The 18,882-nt window shown below is 39.8% G+C and overlaps 1 protein-coding gene across 2 annotated transcripts in view; it reads left to right on the forward strand.

The window, feature by feature from the left end:
* Window positions 1–18,882, forward strand: part of LOC126281920 (conserved oligomeric Golgi complex subunit 1) — a 114,650-nt gene that overhangs the window by 61,360 nt on the left and 34,408 nt on the right. For both annotated transcript variants that reach the window (XM_049981249.1, XM_049981250.1), the window contains exons 10-14: window positions 511–643; window positions 6,064–6,252; window positions 6,342–6,496; window positions 17,918–18,074; window positions 18,153–18,275. In XM_049981249.1, coding sequence (XP_049837206.1) covers window positions 511–643; window positions 6,064–6,252; window positions 6,342–6,496; window positions 17,918–18,074; window positions 18,153–18,275 — 757 coding nt within the window. The remainder of the gene's footprint in view (window positions 1–510; window positions 644–6,063; window positions 6,253–6,341; window positions 6,497–17,917; window positions 18,075–18,152; window positions 18,276–18,882) is intronic.

Genomic DNA, 18,882 nt, shown 5'->3' on the forward strand with positions numbered 1-18,882 from the left:
CATGAATGAGGATTCCAAGTGGAAAAAACCTGATAGGAAGAAAAATGGTGTATTTCACATGATGACTAATATGACGTGGCAAAGGAAATTGCATGTAAACCAATTAATTGAATAAAACAATGATCAGAGTCATTTTGATACATGTTTCTTCGAATTTCAATGCACCTGACAAGATTCAAACCCATATCCTTTTGCTTGTGAAGTCAGTAACTTAACCATTGCACTATGTAACCTTTCTGTAAATTGTTACAGTTTTAAAGCTATAGAGCATCAAGCAAAATTCCGGAATTATTTTTTATTGATTGCTCACAAATGAGGGCCCATCAGTGTGAATGGCTGCTGGCTCTGATTCCTTGGCCCTTAAACAACATCGCCTTACATATTGTTTCAAAAAGTTGATCCCACTACTGTAGATGTCTCCTTGTTAGTATTCCATTATTCTGGTAAAAATAACAGTATGAGACAATTTGAATGAGTAACAATCATTAAAACTGTTCACTTTCTTCATAGGCTGGTGAATTACGTTCTGGAGAAACAGTCCAGTGATAGTGATGGGAATCCATTGCTCCTGGCACGATTCCTACAAGCTATGTGTGACCTCTGCCCACACTTACAGCAGTGTTTGATGCCTCAGAGCTGTCGGGTGAGCTAGTCAGACATTTTGCAAATGTATAAATTCATTTATTCAAATATCCAAGTTTCTCATGTTTACAGGCGAGAAACTTCAGAGATGTGAAAGAGAGAAGCTATACATTAACAGACAGATGAAGTTATTGTAGTTTTCTTGTGTAAAATATTCTAACTATCAGTTACAACTACTATTAACCTACTCACATTGTCAATTGTCGGAGCTTCTTCTTGATGAAGTTTCTTTATGTTTGAGAAATTATGATATTAAGTATATTAATGAAGAAGTACCTATATAAAAAATAAACGCTCATGTTCTGAAACATAATGACTACCACCCACTGTGAGACTGAATGCAAGTTAATGGTGTTGTGACCACATGATGTGACAAGGAAACAATATAAGTTAAGCAGAGATGAGTGAGGAATAATTCTAGCCACAATATGAGCTGCAAATGGGGAAATCCTGTAACATAAGCAACTTTGTTATGCCTGGTGCCTGGGATTAAGCATCTTAGAAACAGTGATGCTGGTAGCTTATCTGTGTGCCACTATTGTGAGCATCTATAGAAAGTGGTTGAAGAACAATGAAACTGCAAGTAAGCAACACAGTGACCGATGATGGTGGCCGGAGGCTTACCCACTGTATAAAACAGGGCAGATCAGATGACAGTTTACAATTTTTAATGCAAGCACAAGTGCTTCAGAGCACACTATTCAGCGCACATTGTTGAACATGGGACACCACAGCTGACAACCCCTGCATTGGCCTATGTTGACCCAGCAACATTGTCAGTTACTAGTGTATTGGGCCTGTGATCATTAAAGTTGGCTGTAGATTCAGGGAAATATGTCACCTACATTTCTTGTTACACCAGGTTGATGGTCATATCTTGATACACCATCATCCAGGTGAGTGAGTGCTAGAAACATGCACTGTGCCATCGATGCTGGCCTGTGATGGCAGTATTACACTATGAGGTACATTCAAACGGGCATCTATGGAAGTGGTAGTAATCAAAGGCAACATGACAGCTGTGGACTATATGAACATAATTGTGGACTACCTGCATCCCTTTATGCCTTATGTATACCTCGAAACCGATGATATTTTCCAACACGATAATGTTCATGTTGTGAGTCCTGAATCATACTGCAGTGATTTAAGGAATATGGTAGTGAACTCACGTTAATGTCTTGGTCACCCAATTTGCCTGATCTGGACCTGATGGAACAGACATTGGGAAGCTATCAGGTGCCAGCTCCATGTCCACAGCTCAACGGCCCATAATTTGTGTGCATTGCGTGACCTGTATGTAGACATCTGGTGCCACATACCTCTAGAAACTTATCAAGATCTTGTCAAGTCCATGCCATGCAGAATCACTGCTGTATTCTATGCCATTAAGCAGATGGTCGTAACATTTTGGCTTATAAGTTTATCTAACAGCTGATTTTAGAAAAGATATTAGCAGTTTACATGTTGGGGAAGTTGAAACCTTTTTGGATTTGATATTAACTAGAATTTACATCCCTGAGTCCAAAAACTCTGATAAATCCTAGAAAGAAAAGGTAATAAGCTATTCTTGTATGGTTTGTCTGAATATCGGAGATTTTGAATTTCCTGTCTGAGGGCTATTGTCAATGCGTTACATATTTTTGCACTGGCACATAAAATTCAATTATGAACCACAGGCAGGAACACAAGGTCTGCATGGAAATCAGTTCTACTTCTCATGTCATGGTTTTGAATTTTATGTCATCCAAATTTCATTCTGTTTACCAACTATGAACACCATTAAAAAGTAAATATAATGACATGTAAGTGTAAGAATGCTAAGGTCCCTGAAGAGGCCTCTTTAAGACGATTTCCAATCATCACATATACATAATAATTTTACTGCATGCTTCTGTAGAGTAAATCCTCCTTTGACCTTAGTTGCGTAATCCCATGTGCAGATTAAACGTGCCTAGGAACTTCACACGTGGAGTGTCATCCAGTGTGTGTCGATTGTAATGCTCCCTCGGCATCTCTCTTCTGGTCTCCTCTGTAGTGCATGCTACATTGCCAATTCCGCTTTCTTTATTGTGTTACTGAGCAAAGTGTTGTAGTGGTAAGATACTGAACTTGCTTTCAAGCTGATGGCAATTCAGATCTCAACCTGGCCATGCAGATTTAAGTTTTGTTGATTTTCTTAAATTAGTTAAGGCATATGCTAAGATAGTTCCTGTGAAAAGGACACCCCGTACTTCTGCCAATCCAAGCTTCTACTCAGCCTCTAATTCTGTGCTTTTGATGGGACATTAAGCCTTAACTTCTTATTTTCCTTTCTTATGTCCTCTCACTGTTTTCCATATAACTTCTTTTACTCGCTTCAGATCAGTGTGTGACACTGCTTACTTTTGTTTCCTCTATTACTGAAGGTGTTAATATTTTTGTTTTTTTGTTGTGCAACTTTCTCATAATTTTAAGAATAGTTGGTGATATCAACTTAACATATGTGACCATTGCATCTCAGCATTGTCAGTTTGTGACTCACTATAAGGAGTTGTTCATTTGCAGCTTAAGCTTATTGTATTGGTGGTGTTATGTAGTCCAGCCAAAGAAGGGAAATTAGGGGAAAAAATTCGTGTGGTGGCAAATTTTTTTACAATGGTAGGGCGAAATGTTACAAACAACATACTAAAAATCCTGACCTGTAGGGTGTGAGTGTTGGGGTGGAGGGAGTGGGGAGAGGGTGCATTTAAATGACACTTCTCCATGTTTTTCTTGAATAACTTGAAAACCGTGGCTTCTAGTGAAACTGTTTCCCAGTACAAAATTAAAGTACATTTAATTTCCTACAAAAAAAAGCTCCTATTAATTATTTCTGTAAGACTAATACTTTCCATGTTACGAGGGGTGTAAAAGCCACAATTTAAAAAAAAAAAAATCGTGTTTTAATGGTTCAAATTAATGTTTAATGAACAGTAAAATTGGAAATAACAGAAAATATACATTGGTTATTATAAAACAACATCTTATCTTCAATTTTTACATTTCAAATTCAACAACTGTATAATAATCATCATCATTGTCGTCGTCGCCGTTGTCGTTGTCATCTTGCAGAGCGAGCAACGGTTCACCATTTGTACACATACTATGGCACGTGCTGCAAACCATTGAACGTATGATTCCTCCTTTTCGGCCGTTCCCAAAGAGAGCCGCAACAAGCGTACAGTTGCCCAACAATTAGTTTCCTGCCTACCAGTGCAAGGTGGTGTGCAGAGACGTACGTAGATTCTTTTCGTATGTGTAGTTCTATTAATTACTAATATCTGTATTCCATTTAGTGTTAATGCATTTGTGGAAAATAAACACTTGTAACACGTGTCATCATGCAACACATTTTGTGAAACATCAAAAGTCTCCAGGCGTAGCTGCACACTGCATCACTACCAGTGATTTACGAGGTACACTGTGGAAGTGTTGGTGTAACTTGGTGAAACATGCTGTAGTTGCTTCTTGCGACGTGATGGGGTGGGTAGAGTGAGGACTCACTAACTCACTCTTCTTTTTGCAGACACATAAAGAAGGGAAGTGTTTGACGTCATTCCGCACCATGCCTTCGCCTTCTACCCTCCACTGCCACAGCCCCCCCCCCCCCCCCCCAAACCCTACCCTCACCCGCTGCCACCTGTCACATCCCCAGAACAAAATTTATCCTTCAGTACTGTTCTTCTATATGCAAATAAGTTATACCCATTCAATATTTGGTCTTAATCAACTTCATTTAAAAGTTAACATTAATTATATACCATTAAAACATTGTTTACATAAATTTGCTATTTTTCCACCCCTTGTAACATGAAAACTATTGGTCCTAAAGAAAAAGTGAATAGCACCTTTGTTGTAGGAAATCCAGTGCACTTAAATTTTGTATTGGTAAACATTTTTGTTAGAAGCCACGATTTCAAGTTATTGAAGAAAAACATAAAAAAGCTACCTTTAAACATCTCCCCCACCTCAGTGGTCACACCCTACAGGTCAGGATTTTCATTATGTTGTTCATGACACGTCCACATACCACAATACAAAAATTTGTGACTGCACAAAAATTTTTCCCCTAATCGCCTTTTATTTTATTTTTTTATTTATTTATTTATTTTATTTTTTTTTGTCGACAGGGCAGTATTATAATCATTACCAAGTATCATAAAATCTAAACTTGTATTGTCAGTCATAGCACTGCAGTTTTATTGTAAATCACCTGATGTTCATGGTTTGGTCAACTATGGTGTGCACATGTTTATATATTAATAAAGTCTCTTTTCCTACCAGGTTTTTTTTTACAGAGCATGTAAGAGTAGTAATCTATGTTTTCAGATCTATTTGCGCTAAATTCTGTCAGAAAGTTTTTGTAGGATTAATGGAAAAGAGTACTTCTTTTACTGGCCCCTTTTCCTTAACCTCATCAGTCCTTTTCCTTCACCTCTCTCCCTTCCCCTTCAAACCTTCTACCAGAAGAAGGAGCTACTGGCTCTGAAAGCTAGCAGATTGTAATACAATTTTTATATATGTGTTGTGCCACTGATTGGTGAGTAGATTTTTTTATCCATCCAATTGCTTATATTTTCAAAAACTGATTGTTTGTATTGATATTAGAACGATCTTATTCATTAGATAATTGTTTTACACACATCTCATGTTGACGCAGAGGAGGGGGGGGGGGGGGGGGGGGTGAGCATAGAGGATAGCCTGCCTCCGTGCAGATGAGCACCTATGTCTGGCCTTCATCACCTGAAACAGTTTTGAATGCAGTGAGCGTTGACTGGGACCTCATAGTTAGGGTCCTTAATCCAACCAATTTGGTTCTCTAATGAAGTAATTTGAAGACTTATACTTTTGTTTTGAATGTAGTGTCTTATACTTTTGTTTTGAATGTAGTGTTAAAGTATAATGCACAGGTTTGTTACGTGTTCTTGGTAAATTAGGGATTGGCTATTTAACAGACTAAATCAAAAAATACTTTTATTTAAAAGCAGATAGCTGCTGCATTTGGGAGGACGACGGTTCAATCCCGCATCTGGCCATCTTGATATAGGTTTTCCGTGATTTCCCTAAATTGCTCCAGGCAAATGCCGGGATGGTTCCTTTGAAAGGGCACGGCCGACTTCCTTCCCCATCCTTCCCTAATCCGATGAGACCGATGACCTCGCTGTCTGGTCTCCTTCCCCATACAACCCAACCCAGATAGCTGCAAAAAGGTATTTTTTGGTTATTTGCTACTAGTATGTTCTATCAGTGTGCCTAAGAAAATGGTCATACCCAATATGCTCTCGTAAAGAAATCAAGAGCCGAAATCAGTTGCAATATATTCTCTGCTGTTGCAGTAGTAGAATATTGTGTTTAGAGCCAATTAATGAGGCTGGTTCATTTTTATTTTTTATTTTACAGATACCTGTGCACTCGTCAGATGGCCCACAGGAAGTAACACCATGGCAAGAAGTGTGCAATTTGTTGAAACAAGAAAGTCTACTATTGTGGAACAGGTGGAAGGAATGTACTTCAAAAAGAATACAGAAACTCGTGGGTGACACTTTGTTCTCTCCCACAAACTTGGAAAAATTGATGTGCCTCATGCCTGTGAGTTTGTAAACATTTTATTTGGTGTACTTTAATTTGACCTCAGTTTAGTAAGATTGGTTTGCTGAAATATATTTTTTTAAATTTAGCAATGGGATGTTGTGACAATCGAAGAGGAAGGAGAGGGAGGACATAGAGTCCAGTCAAAAATCAGAGTGCCTTCCCAGCCGAGCCTGCCATTGCAGACATTACTGAACAATGTTTGCCATGAAGTAAATGCTGTGGCTCCACACACGTTGCCTAGGTAGCTATTTTAATTATCAGGCTTCTTATGTTTTCAAACACACTTCAGGATTGACACATTTCTTTGTCAACATTTGTATTTCTTCAAAGGCTGCCTGAAAGTGCAAGAAGGGTAACAGTTTTAATCAGAATAATTAACGTTGTTTGATTTATTTTAAGTATAATTGTAGGTATTGAAATCTTGATGAAATTGACAGAGCTTCAGAAGACCTGCATAGAATTTCAGGCATCAAGAACATGAGCCATCTGTTTCACGAAGTAACAAGGTGGGGGATGGAATTCATTTGTAGTGTGGCTCCTAAGGAAATTGACATTTTATTGGATAACAGTTTATATGTTTTTTTCCAGTTTTTTTTTTTTTTTTTTTTTTTTGTTATTTATTTAATATCTTGCTTTTGATTAAAGGCATTGTTCGATGCTTGTCCTTCAAAATTATTCCAGTGCACAGTGATGACTGCTTATTTCCTGTATGGTGGAAATTATTAAGAAATGATTGATGGAATAGCCATGCTTCACCACTGACACTAGGCATAGCTACTTTTTTTTCATGTTGGATTTTGAAGAATGAGCACTGAACAGTGCACCCTTCCTGCTGTCATGCTTCTTCAGAATATTGATGATATATTTTTAATTTGGCTGCATGGCAGTGAGGTGCCACAGCACTTAATTGATCATTTGAAGGGTGTATGTAATAACATAATATTTACAGTGGAGGTGGAGGAAGACGGGAAGTTATCTTTTTTATATGTGCTGGTTGAACGGAAATCAGGTGGATGACTCAGCCAGTCTGTGTACAGAAAACCAACACATATAGATCTGTATCTCAATGGGCATAGCTTTCACTTTCCAGCTTAGAAGAGAGTTGTGCTGAACACTTTAACACATACAGCTCCGGCTATTTCAGACAAGGACCATGTCGTCTCTGAGATTAATCGTCTGATGACGATGCTCAGAAGGAATGGGTGTTGTATCTGTGATATTAGATCGACACTGTCAAAGGAACCAAGATGTGATTCCATTCAAATGAGCCAAGATGACCGATACACAGCACTTCCATTCTGCGATGCAGCAACTAGCATGATTGGTAGAGTCCTAAATGGCTAAGGAATCAGACCAGTCTTCTGTCCACCCAGAACAATGTAAGAAATGTTATGACCCGTTAAAGATAATCTAGGCCTGAAAGTGCCAGGAATGTGTAACATTCGTCGCGAGTGTAGCAAAAGTTGTATGTGTCAGTCCATATGGACAGTTGCTAATTGCTGCAGCGAGCATCACCACCACCTTAAATGTAGGTATTTTGATGAATCAGTGGTTGCAGACAACAGCCCATTGAATAAGCACAAGACTTTTTTGAACAAACAAGAATATTTGCTCACACACCAACCTATTGGGAAACAGTTGAAATTAGATTTTGTGAAAATAATTTCATTAGAGACGCTGGCTACGCACTTATCGAAGCATGGAAATGTGCACTTCATAAAGAAAAAGCACAGAGAATGACTCCTTGCAGTTTACCATCTTACATGAGGGATAGTGCTGCAAGCAGCATTGAATAGAGGCAGAAACAAAATCTGTGGACATGGACAGTGCCACCCCAGTACATGCTATTTTCTTGTTGTCAAACTGACGTAGTCCAGCTGATTGGATGCCATCCTTTGGGTATAAAAGTGTGAGCCTCACTGGCTTACAACAGTCAGTCTTAGTTGCTGATAGAGATGGAGGATGGAATCTTATCCCAATTTGACACAGCAAGTAAAACAATATTTTTTTGTGAAATAATACCAGCTTCATAACTCTTACTCATTAGAAGTAGTTCTGAATGTGTATTAGTATGTGTGTGTGTGTGTGTGTGTGTGTGTGTGTGTGTGTGTGTGTGTGTGCGTGCGTGAGTGTGTGTGTGGGGGGGGGGGGGGGGGGGATTAATACACTCCTGGAAATGGAAAAAAGAACACATTGACACCGGTGTGTTAGACCCACCATACTTGCTCCGGACACTGCGAGAGGGCTGTACAAGCAATGATCACACGCACGACACAGCGGACACACCAGGAACCGCGGTGTTGGCCGTCGAATGGCGCTAGCTGCGCAGCATTTGTGCACCGCCGCCGTCAGTGTCAGCCAGTTTGCCGTGGCATACGGAGCTCCATCGCAGTCTTTAACACTGGTAGCATGCCGCGACAGCGTGGACGTGAACCATATGTGCAGTTGACGGACTTTGAGCGAGGGCGTATAGTGGGCATGCGGGAGGCCGGGTGGACGAACCGCCGAATTGCTCAACACGTGGGGCGTGAGGTCTCCACAGTACATCGATGATGTCGCCAGTGGTCGGCGGAAGGTGCACGTGCCCGTCGACCTGGGACCGGACCGCAGCGACGCACAGATGCACGCCAAGACCGTAGGATCCTACGCAGTGCCGTAGGGGATCGCACCACCACTTCCCAACAAATTAGGGACACTGTTGCTCCTGGGGTATCGGCGAGGACCATTCGCAACCGTCTCCATGAAGCTGGGCTACGGTCCCGCACACCGTTAGGCCGTCTTCCGCTCACGCCCCAACATCGTGCAGCCCGCCTCCAGTGGTGTCGCGACAGGCGTGAATGGAGAGACGAATGGCGATGTGTAGTCTTCAGCGATGAGAGTCGCTTCTGCCTTGGTGCCAATGATGGTCGTATGCGTGTTTGGCGCCGTGCAGGTGAGCGCCACAATCAGGACTGCATACGACCGAGGCACACAGGGCCAACACCCGGCATCATGGTGTGGGGAGCGATCTCCTACACTGGCCGTACACCTCTGGTGATCGTCGAGGGGACACTGAATAGTGCACGGTACATCCAAACCGTCATCGAACCCATCGTTCTACCATTCCTAGACCGGCAAGGGAACTTGCTGTTCCAACAGGACAATGCACGTCCGCATGTATCCCGTGCCACCCAACGTGCTCTAGAAGGTGTAAGTCAACTACCCTGGCCAGCAAGATCTCCGGATCTGTCCCCCATTGAGCATGTTTGGGACTGGATGAAGCGTCGTCTCACGCGGTCTGCACGTCCAGCACGAACGCTGGTCCAACTGAGGCGCCAAGTGGAAATGGCATGGCAAGCCGTTCCACAGGACTACATCCAGCATCTCTACGATCGTCTCCATGGGAGAATAGCAGCCTGCATTGCTGCGAAAGGTGGATATACACTGTACTAGTGCCGACATTGTGCATGCTCTGTTGCCTGTGTATATGTACCTGTGGTTCTGTCAGTGTGATCATGTGATGTATCTGACCCCAGGAATGTGTCAATAAAGTTTCCCCTTCCTGGGACAATGAATTCACGGTGTTCTTATTTCAATTTCCAGGAGTGTAGACGGAAAATGAACTACGTTAAGTAGTGAATCACTGTATTGACATAAATAAAAAAATAAGAAATCATGCAAGTGTTCAGCATTTTTCCATACTTTTTTCTGAAACAATGTACTGTAATTGTCAAACTGATTCATTCTAAATCATAGGGAGAGGTCACAGTTATGATCCACGGAACATGCAAATATCTAACTAACATGCATGCAGCAACAGTACTGTCTACACTCCAGTGCTTTAAACTGAAAACACTGAAATTCAGCTGTACTCCATACAAAGTTCAAGTAGCCTTGCATCTTTTGCGAGCTTCTTTTTGCAACATGTTGAACAGTATTATTCTTTTTGAATATTACTCCAAGTATATGTCGGAAGAAACTTACTTACCTCTCTCATCCCTAGAATATTGTGACATAGTGGTTAAATCAATCATTGTTATTATTCATTCTATAATTAGTGAGAGTTCGTAATGTGTTGGTTAAATATTACAATTTGGCATGGTCACAGTCGCACAGCAGCCAGTGCCACTCCCAAGTCATCACATTAAGTGTTTGTTCAATGCGGTGATGACACAGTTAGACAAGGGAAGTAACTCAAAAAGGTAGTTTTTAGCTAGTTAAACTTTAAAAAAGTTATTGCAGTTAAAAGTAGCTCTAGAAAAGTAGTTCTTTGCTGCATTATATGTAGAGACCTGAAAATTTTTCGTTCTACTATAAATGCAAATATAGATGCGAATTCTGCGTCAAAATGCAAAGATGTGAAGTTACCTAATAGATGCTATTTCATACCAAACTTTATCTGAAAATGTAACCAATTATCAGTTAATGGTATTGCGAAGGCCAATTTGAAAATATAATGTGTATAAATAAAAAGTACATGAAGGCAACCACATATCAGACTGGGACATTTGCTTTTCCAAAAACTGCAGTAGTCCCCCCCCCCACAATGGCCCTTGTTTTCATCTGCATATAATGCAACAAGCATGGGACTGGCATCATAGAACAAAGAGCTGCTAGCTAAAATTTAAAAGTTGATATAACACAGACACTTTTAAGGCGGCAGTTTTAGGTGGCAGGTGTTTCGAACAATGTTTGCGTCAAATACTGCTGGAAGTCACCCTGAACTACCTCATATACAATGCTCTTCCAACCTCACATAGCAGTTGCGTAGTAGCCAATTCCCTTGCTCATTATTCTTTTTCTTATTTTGAAACGAGTGAAAAGGCTAATCTTGATTCATCACCTCTTTCAGTTATGACCTTCACAATACCAGAAGAAATCAGCAATCCCTGTGACTATTTTGTCAGCTCTGCTTTTGCTGTAGGTTGCTGCCCTGCCCGAGGGAGGTGGGGCTTGTTTTCCCACGCTTCTCTCTCCCCTCTGGCTGTCAAAATTCTCGGTAGTTTACGCTCTAAGCCATGTGTCATTATAGAGAGCCTATACCCAGCAGTATAGCAATTGGAAAACAAAACCTGTCAACCTATATTGAGTGCACCGATATTCTTCCCCTGATGTGCAAATAGTTGTTTTTGGTTCTACTTCTGCACTAAGTGCTGTGGCAGTTCTGTCTGTAGCTTTGTCAAGCATGGGTAGCATGACTATGAGTGGCCACAAAAGTCAAACGTAATATTCTGCAGTTTTCATAATTATTGAATTTGGTGGGAAGAGAAAAGTATGTTGAGATATTCCTTCAATCAGAAATGCATTTGATTTGCTGGCAGGAAAATGCTCTCCTTCTCAGTAGAATGATAATTTGCTGAAACATTAAATACAGTCAAAAGAAGAAAACAAAGGTCATTGTGCAAAAAAAGCTACTGCAGTTTTTGGAAAAGCAAATGGCCCAGTGAAGAACTTCACCAATCATCACTTTTTTTAGCACTCAATTTCAAAGCACTAAGGCTAGCATGATAACCTTTTAAATTTGTGCATCAAAGGGTCTTGCCACACTGAGGTGACATGGGTCTTTTGGCCACTCTGCTGACAGTGCTCAGGTCTGGCAGTACAAGATGCCAACAGAGATGCCAGAGGACTGCCTTCAGTCTCCACTCAGTAGAAGAGCTACAAGCTTTATGTGCAAGTTTGAAATAAAAGGAAAATACAGAAAAAGATGTTCTGAGCACATCCCATGACTGCTGATCGTGACATTAACAGATTGTTTTACACACTTTGTAATAATGTAAGAAATTACAGTGCTAAATTTTCCATTATCCTGAAAATGTAATTCTGTTTGTTTGGCGTGGTAGTGGAGATATCCTGAGAGTGTACTGAAGAAAAAGTTAACTGTTTTAAGGAAAGTAATCTTACTAGAGGAAAAGATTTTCATGACCTGTGTACTCAGTAGCTAATTGTTTGTTGTCTTCAGTGAAGTTACAATTTAAGTTGTATCTGTAAAGTATGCATAGATGTGCTTTCAGTTTTTATTTGAAAAGTACATTCTTATAAACTGAAAGTAAATTTACAAATGTTTTAGAAAACTCAGAAACCTGTCTCCTTTGTTTACATATCTATTTTCTTAAAATAAGTCTAGTGTGTGTGTATCTGGCCTATTAGCATCACTTGCAGCAGCAGAAGATGTAGCTGTGCTATTTCGGTGTAGAAGTTGGTTTTGAGGAAAACTTACACAGTCCTTATAGCAAATGTGTGGTGTAAAGATCTTGTAGTTGGAGTGGAGCTTCAGAAACAGGCTACGAGGAAGCTGAGGATCAATAATTTCCACTATCTCCATCGAGCCAGAGTCCAGAAAGTGCATTATTGTAAGTAGTTTGAATGTGACTGTAACGTGAAGAGGCTTATTCTTCAAACTGAGTTTCATTTGTGACCCTCATAATTCTCAACTTTTTTCCCAGTTCGCATTTTGAATAGTTCTGAGATGGAGTGTTCCAAGTTGCTGATCTCATCTGAATCTCGCAAATAAAATATTTGGGGTTTGAACTATCCATAGCCCTCACTTGTGCGGATAGAACTAGGTACGGGTGAGTGGTAGGTAGCACTCAGCAGCTCTGCTGGAGTCCTGCTGTGTGTTCTCCTGGCAGCATCGCCAGGCTGGCAGGCGTGCCGGCAGAAGCTCGCGGCAATCGCTCTGCCAGCATAGCTGTCACAGGTGTGGGAGGCTCTGTTACATCCCATGCTTCTGTCTGGCATCTCTGCCAGCAGACCTGCCATGGCATCCCAGTGCAGTAGGGACTTAATCATTTTTTTAAAAAGTGATTTGTGACAAAAATAGATGCTGTATTTTCTGGCCCATAAATAAACTACATAGAAAACTTTACTGCTCTGGTGGTTAGCCAACTGGACTCTCATTCAGAAGGATGATGGTTTAAATCTGCGTCTGACCTTCCTGACTTAGGTGTGATTTTCCAAAATCGCCAAAGGAAAATGCTGGGATGGTTCCTTTGACAGGCCGTGGCTGATTTCCTTCTCCATCCTTGAAACAATCTGAGTGTGTACTCTGTCTCTAATGACCTCATTTTTGGCAAGACTTGAAACCCTAATCTTTCTTCCTTCCTTCTTTCCTTGACTGCTCTGTGAAAATCAGTTACAGCATTTTTTAAATGTGGAAGTTGTGGGCAGTTTTTCTATATTTGAGGTATCCTATTAATCTATATTTGGGAATTTGTCTTTCCATATATTGACTTTATATCTGGAAAATATCAGCGTGTCTTATTTCAAATTGAAAACTTCAGTCCTTTCGCTTTTGGCATTACATAACACACTGGCTTTCAGGCAGTGGATTAACCTAAAAATAAAAGTTTCCCTTTGATTAGTAGGAAGGGAGAACTTTCTGCCTTCTTGTTTGCACTCTTCATAGCTATGCTACCAGATATGATCGTGTTCACTACACGTTATTTCAGCGATCCATCTGCCCGCCATTTTCAGGTGCAATCACTGAGTACACAATCACACCGGAAGTGAATGAACGTGAGAAACTGTGACTCCTTTATACCCCAGGTCCAGGCAACTGTGTCTGCACGAAAAGTGGAAGAGCTGCCCCCTGCGAAGAGAAGAATTGCAGCACTGCCGGCAGTAGAAACTGGTGAAAGTGATAAATTACAGATTAAGATGTAGCGGGTAAAAAACTAGACCGTTGTTGTTTTAAATCAGATAAAATAGGGGTCCTTGTCTTGCTTAAAGGAAAACCTCTCTCTCTCTCTCTCTCTCTCTCTCTCTCTCTCTCTCTCTCTCTCTCTCTCTCTCTCTTTCTTAATAATGTCATCAGATAATCATATTTCGACGGATTTCTTGAGCACACAATCCCCATAACGAGAAGCTGGAGCAGTAATTCGCATCTCTTTAAATGACATGTTATGCCCTTTAATGAGACAATGTTTGGCGATGGCAGATTTTCCAGGCTGGAGCAAACATATGTGACGCTGATGTTCCACACATCCGTCATGGACAGTGTGAATAGTCTGTCCAATATAAGCCTTTCCACAATGACAGGGAATTTTATGCACTCCATGCTTTCTCATTCCCATTTCATCTTTAACAGATCCAAACTGGGCCCTAGTCTTGGCCAAAGGCAAAAGAATACTTTTAATATCATATTTATTGAGAATCCTAGAAATGTTTGAAGAAATACTTCCAGCAAAGGATAGAAAACCAACTGATTTACTAGTATCCGGTGTTGGTTCACTTGATGGTCTAAACTGAAAAGCACGATTAATTTCATGATCAGTACATCCGTTGAGCTTGAAGACATCCTTAAGATGATCCAGTTCCTGTGCAAAATTTTGGAATCAGAAATGGCAATGTACATAGAACTCCCATCTGCTGATGTGGTGGATGACAGCTCGTTGAATGAAGATAGCAGTCCGTGTGTGTGGGTTTATAGTATATGCCATGTCCCGAGGTACCATTTCCTTTTTTGTATACTAGAACATCCAAAAAAATTAATTTTCCATCTTTTTCAATTTTCATTTGAAAATTTGACGCATGGATGAAGATAGTTAAAATGATCTAAAAACTGACTAAGAACTTCCATTCCATGTGGCCAAACAGTGGAAATATCATTCACATATCTCCAAAAACACATAGGTTGAAGAGTAGTAGTCCTGTGTGATATCTTAAAAATCTTCCATAAAAAGATTGGTGACAATAGGGGAAAGAGGACTCCCCATAGCCACACCATCAGTTTGTTAAAAAAAAATCATTAAATATAAAATGTGTTGATGTCAACACATGGCGACACAGCTCAGTAGTTTTATCATCCAAAAGTTGACCAATTAACAACAACGACTCTTCCAAAGGTACCTGGGTGAAAAGAGAAACCACACCGAAACCAACCATAAGGTCAGATGTTCCAAAGCATAAAAACTTCAACCGTTCAATAAAATCAGTCAAGTTGGATAAATGATGTTCACATTTTCCATCATAAGGGCTGAGGACTAGAGAAAAATATTTAACTAAATTATAAGTAGGAGTGCCCACATTACTAACAATAGGACAGAGATGAGTTCCAGGTTGATCACCTTCGGTAAACCATACAACCTTGGTGATACTGCCACTCCTGGATGAAGTTTTTTGATGGTGTCCTTTTTTAGGGAGCTCTTCTTAATAAGTGAAATGGTCTTCCACTTTATCTGGTCTGTAGGGTCCCTCCGAAGTTTATGGTAAGCCGAATCATCCAATAAACAGGCCGTTTTAGACAAATAAACTTCACGAGACAAAAGAACTGTGGCACTTCCTTTATAGGCGGTAAGAACTAAAAGGTCCTTATCTTCCCTCACTGACCAAAAGGCCTTCCTTTCACTCTCCTTCATTTCTATCCTCTTGTTTCCATATTTCTTTTAAAAAAAATTGTGATGCCTTTGTTTTCACACATTATCTTTGCCTTTAAGTGCTTATGGGGATCATACATATGCATTGATATATTGATTTCTTTCACTAAAATATTGGAAAAATCTGATCGATCAGATTGTGCAACACTCGCTTCACTGGACACTTTTGGTGAATACTGCTACCTAACAGTAAACACATGTGATATTCATAAGAACTGCTGTACTTTAAACCAGCATGGCACATGTTTTTAACCAACATGGTTTGGAGAGGCAGTGATCTTACTTGTAATAAATGGTCAGCATAGCACAGTTGTAAGTGCTACAGTAATGCAACTGTGGAAGTACATAAATGGATGCCAGAGAATGCACTGGTGCAGTTTGCAGAATTATTGCGTCTCTTGAGTTATGCTTCTTTTCATCCTTTCAGTTCTAAGTGAGCATCTATCTGAAATGGTCCTAGCTGTGTAAAAATTCTGTCTCCTGTAGTCAAAAAGTGAAACAACACTCATCTATAGTAAATTGATTTGTTGCCAGTTGGCACTTAACTATTTTTATTGAGTTAGTTGTAGCTGTTGGTTTAACATAAGGAATATATTGTCCAAAAAATATATGGACAGTCCAGTACTGCTTTATCGCTCACACACACACACACACACACACACACACACACACACAGAGAGAGAGAGAGAGAGAGAGAGAGAGAGAGAGAGAGAGAGAGCACATATATACCTGTATAGACTGTTTATGAGTGATTGCTCAGGCTGAAGGGAATAGACAGAGAGGAAGGTGTGTGGAAACTAGGTCAAGTAACTTGAATGGGGCCAACGGTCTTGCTGCAGTGGTAACACAGGTTTCTGTCAGGTCACCAAAGTTAAGTGCTGTCATACTGGGCTAGCACTTGGACGGGTGACCATCTGGTCTGTCGACCACTGTTGACAGGTGGGATGCACTCAGCCCTTGTGAGGCAAACTGAGGAGTTACTTGATTGAGAAGTATCTGCTCCGGTCTTGCAAACTGACATATGGCCGGGAGAGCAGTGTGCTGACCACATGCTGCTCCATATCCGCATCCAATGATGCCTGTGGGCTAAGGATGACACTGCGGCCTGTTGTTCCCATTGGGCCTTCATGGTCAGTTCAGATGGAGTTTTGGTTTAAGTTGAATGGGGCAAGCAGGGAAGGTAGTGAGAGACAGGATAGAAGAGTGCTGTCATTTGCTGATCGTAAATTTGCTTAGAACAGTTTGGTAATTATTTTCCTACTGAAAGCCATGCTGCTGTACACCATTATCATTTTAGACCTCCACAGAAATACGGAATAAGATTGTCGTGTGTAAAGTAGATGCTCTGTGCTTGTAATCTGTCTTGGTTTCTTGTAGCAGAGAAGTTGCAGCTTGTTTATTTGATGTTTTCCGTTACATATCTTTAGTTTTATGTTTTTGAACTCGAGCTGTAAATCAAAGGTTTATATTTTAATAAATGTATAACAGCATCCGTCTAATATTTTTGCATCTCAAATAAATTGATACTTTCAAATAAGGGAAATTCCAGATCAGAATATCAACAATGTAGGAAATGATAGAGTGCTACTTACTTTAAATTGCAGACATACAAAATTAAAAGGCACTTAAACATAAGCTTTTGGCCACAGCCTTTGTTACAGAAGGAAAGAAAAACACACACCATTCATTCAGACAATCGAGCACACTTCAAGCACACACGACTGCCAGAGCTACCGGTGTTGGCGGTTGTGTGGACATATATGTTCTTGCTTGTGAGAGTGCATGGTGTGTGTGTGTGTGTGTGTGTGTGTGTGTGTGTGTGTGTGTGTGTGTGTGTGTGTGTGTGTGATTCTTTTTCTTATGAAGGCCATGGCCGAAAGTTTTACACTTACACAGTGGCTTTTAATTGTGCCTATCTGAAACTTTAATGTGTCATTGTTATGGTAAGTAGCAACCTATCCTTCCTACATTGTTAAACTGATACTTTCTTTTCAGTAGAGAGCTCTCCCAGCCAAATCTGTGTTCTTATTCATTCTGTAGGTGTTAGAAAACTATTAGGTTAACATTGTTCAAAGGAGACTGTTGCAGTCAATGTTTTTTCCTGTTGCATTGCAGAAAAGGAAATAACAATCTCAGTGTAGATTTCTGTGATACAGTTATCTTTGTAGTACGTATCTCATGTTCCAAAGAGCAGTATTGTATCATTTTGTTAAAATTATAAATAAAATTAGTTTTTATGTTAAACAGTTGGTTGAAGACATTTTCCATTTTCAGTATTATTGTATTTTTATTAAGTTTCTTTCCAGGAAGATTCATCAAGACTTGGTTGAATGTATAATTGGACTTATTTTCGATTTCTATAAAACCACTATGAATACAAAACCACTGAGTCAGGCACAATCGTTGCAATTTTTACTTGATGTTAAATACCTGACACTCCTACTAGTTCCCAGAGACAACAAGGTATTGCATAATATTTATGAAGATTTGTGATAATGTAACTAACTATACTGTCAGTACTAATTTTGCATACTTCCACAGGTGTTAATGGGGTGTTCGCAAGAATTGTGTGAGAAATTGGAAAGTGAAGTTGATCCATTTGATTTAGATGTGTTCTCTCCTTATATTCAAAACAACATTAAAAGAAGTGTTCAGAGAACACAGGTAAGATGTCTACAGAAAGCACTTATTTGATACATTTTCAATTTTTTTGCTATTGTTTTACACAGATATTGAGAAAAATTATGAAGTCAATAAAATAATACATTTGTTTGTATGGCTATCTTCTGCAGCAGCTGTTGTTATAGGTTATCTGTCTTGAACTGATTGCATTGTAATTAAAAAGAATTATACCAGAAGCGTTTCGCTTTTATTTACAAAGCATCTGTGATATTCTGTAAATTGGATACACATGTTTGTAAATTTATTTTTTTATTCTTTTAGGTTGAAAACAGCATTTAATTTGTGAAGTTAGTCAGTAAGCTACTTACGGTGTTTCTTTACATAGTCTGCACCTTCCCCTCATACTAGCAATGGTTGATGTCAACAGACTTCATTTCACATCTGCAGTTTTTGGTATTTTGTGTTATTTTCTGCACTCCACTATTTATAATTGACTATCTTAACTGTTTTTCATTCATCACTGCTACAGTGTTTATGCCTATTTGTTTGTTTTCATTCATGTTGTGAGTGCTGCCAACCTATGAAACGATTTTGTGTGTGTGTGTGTGTGTGTGTGTGTGTGTGTGTGAGAGAGAGAGAGAGAGAGAGA

The sequence above is a fragment of the Schistocerca gregaria genome, chromosome 7, assembly GCF_023897955.1.
Source record: "Schistocerca gregaria isolate iqSchGreg1 chromosome 7, iqSchGreg1.2, whole genome shotgun sequence".
NCBI classification, from domain to species: Eukaryota; Metazoa; Arthropoda; class Insecta; order Orthoptera; family Acrididae; genus Schistocerca; species Schistocerca gregaria.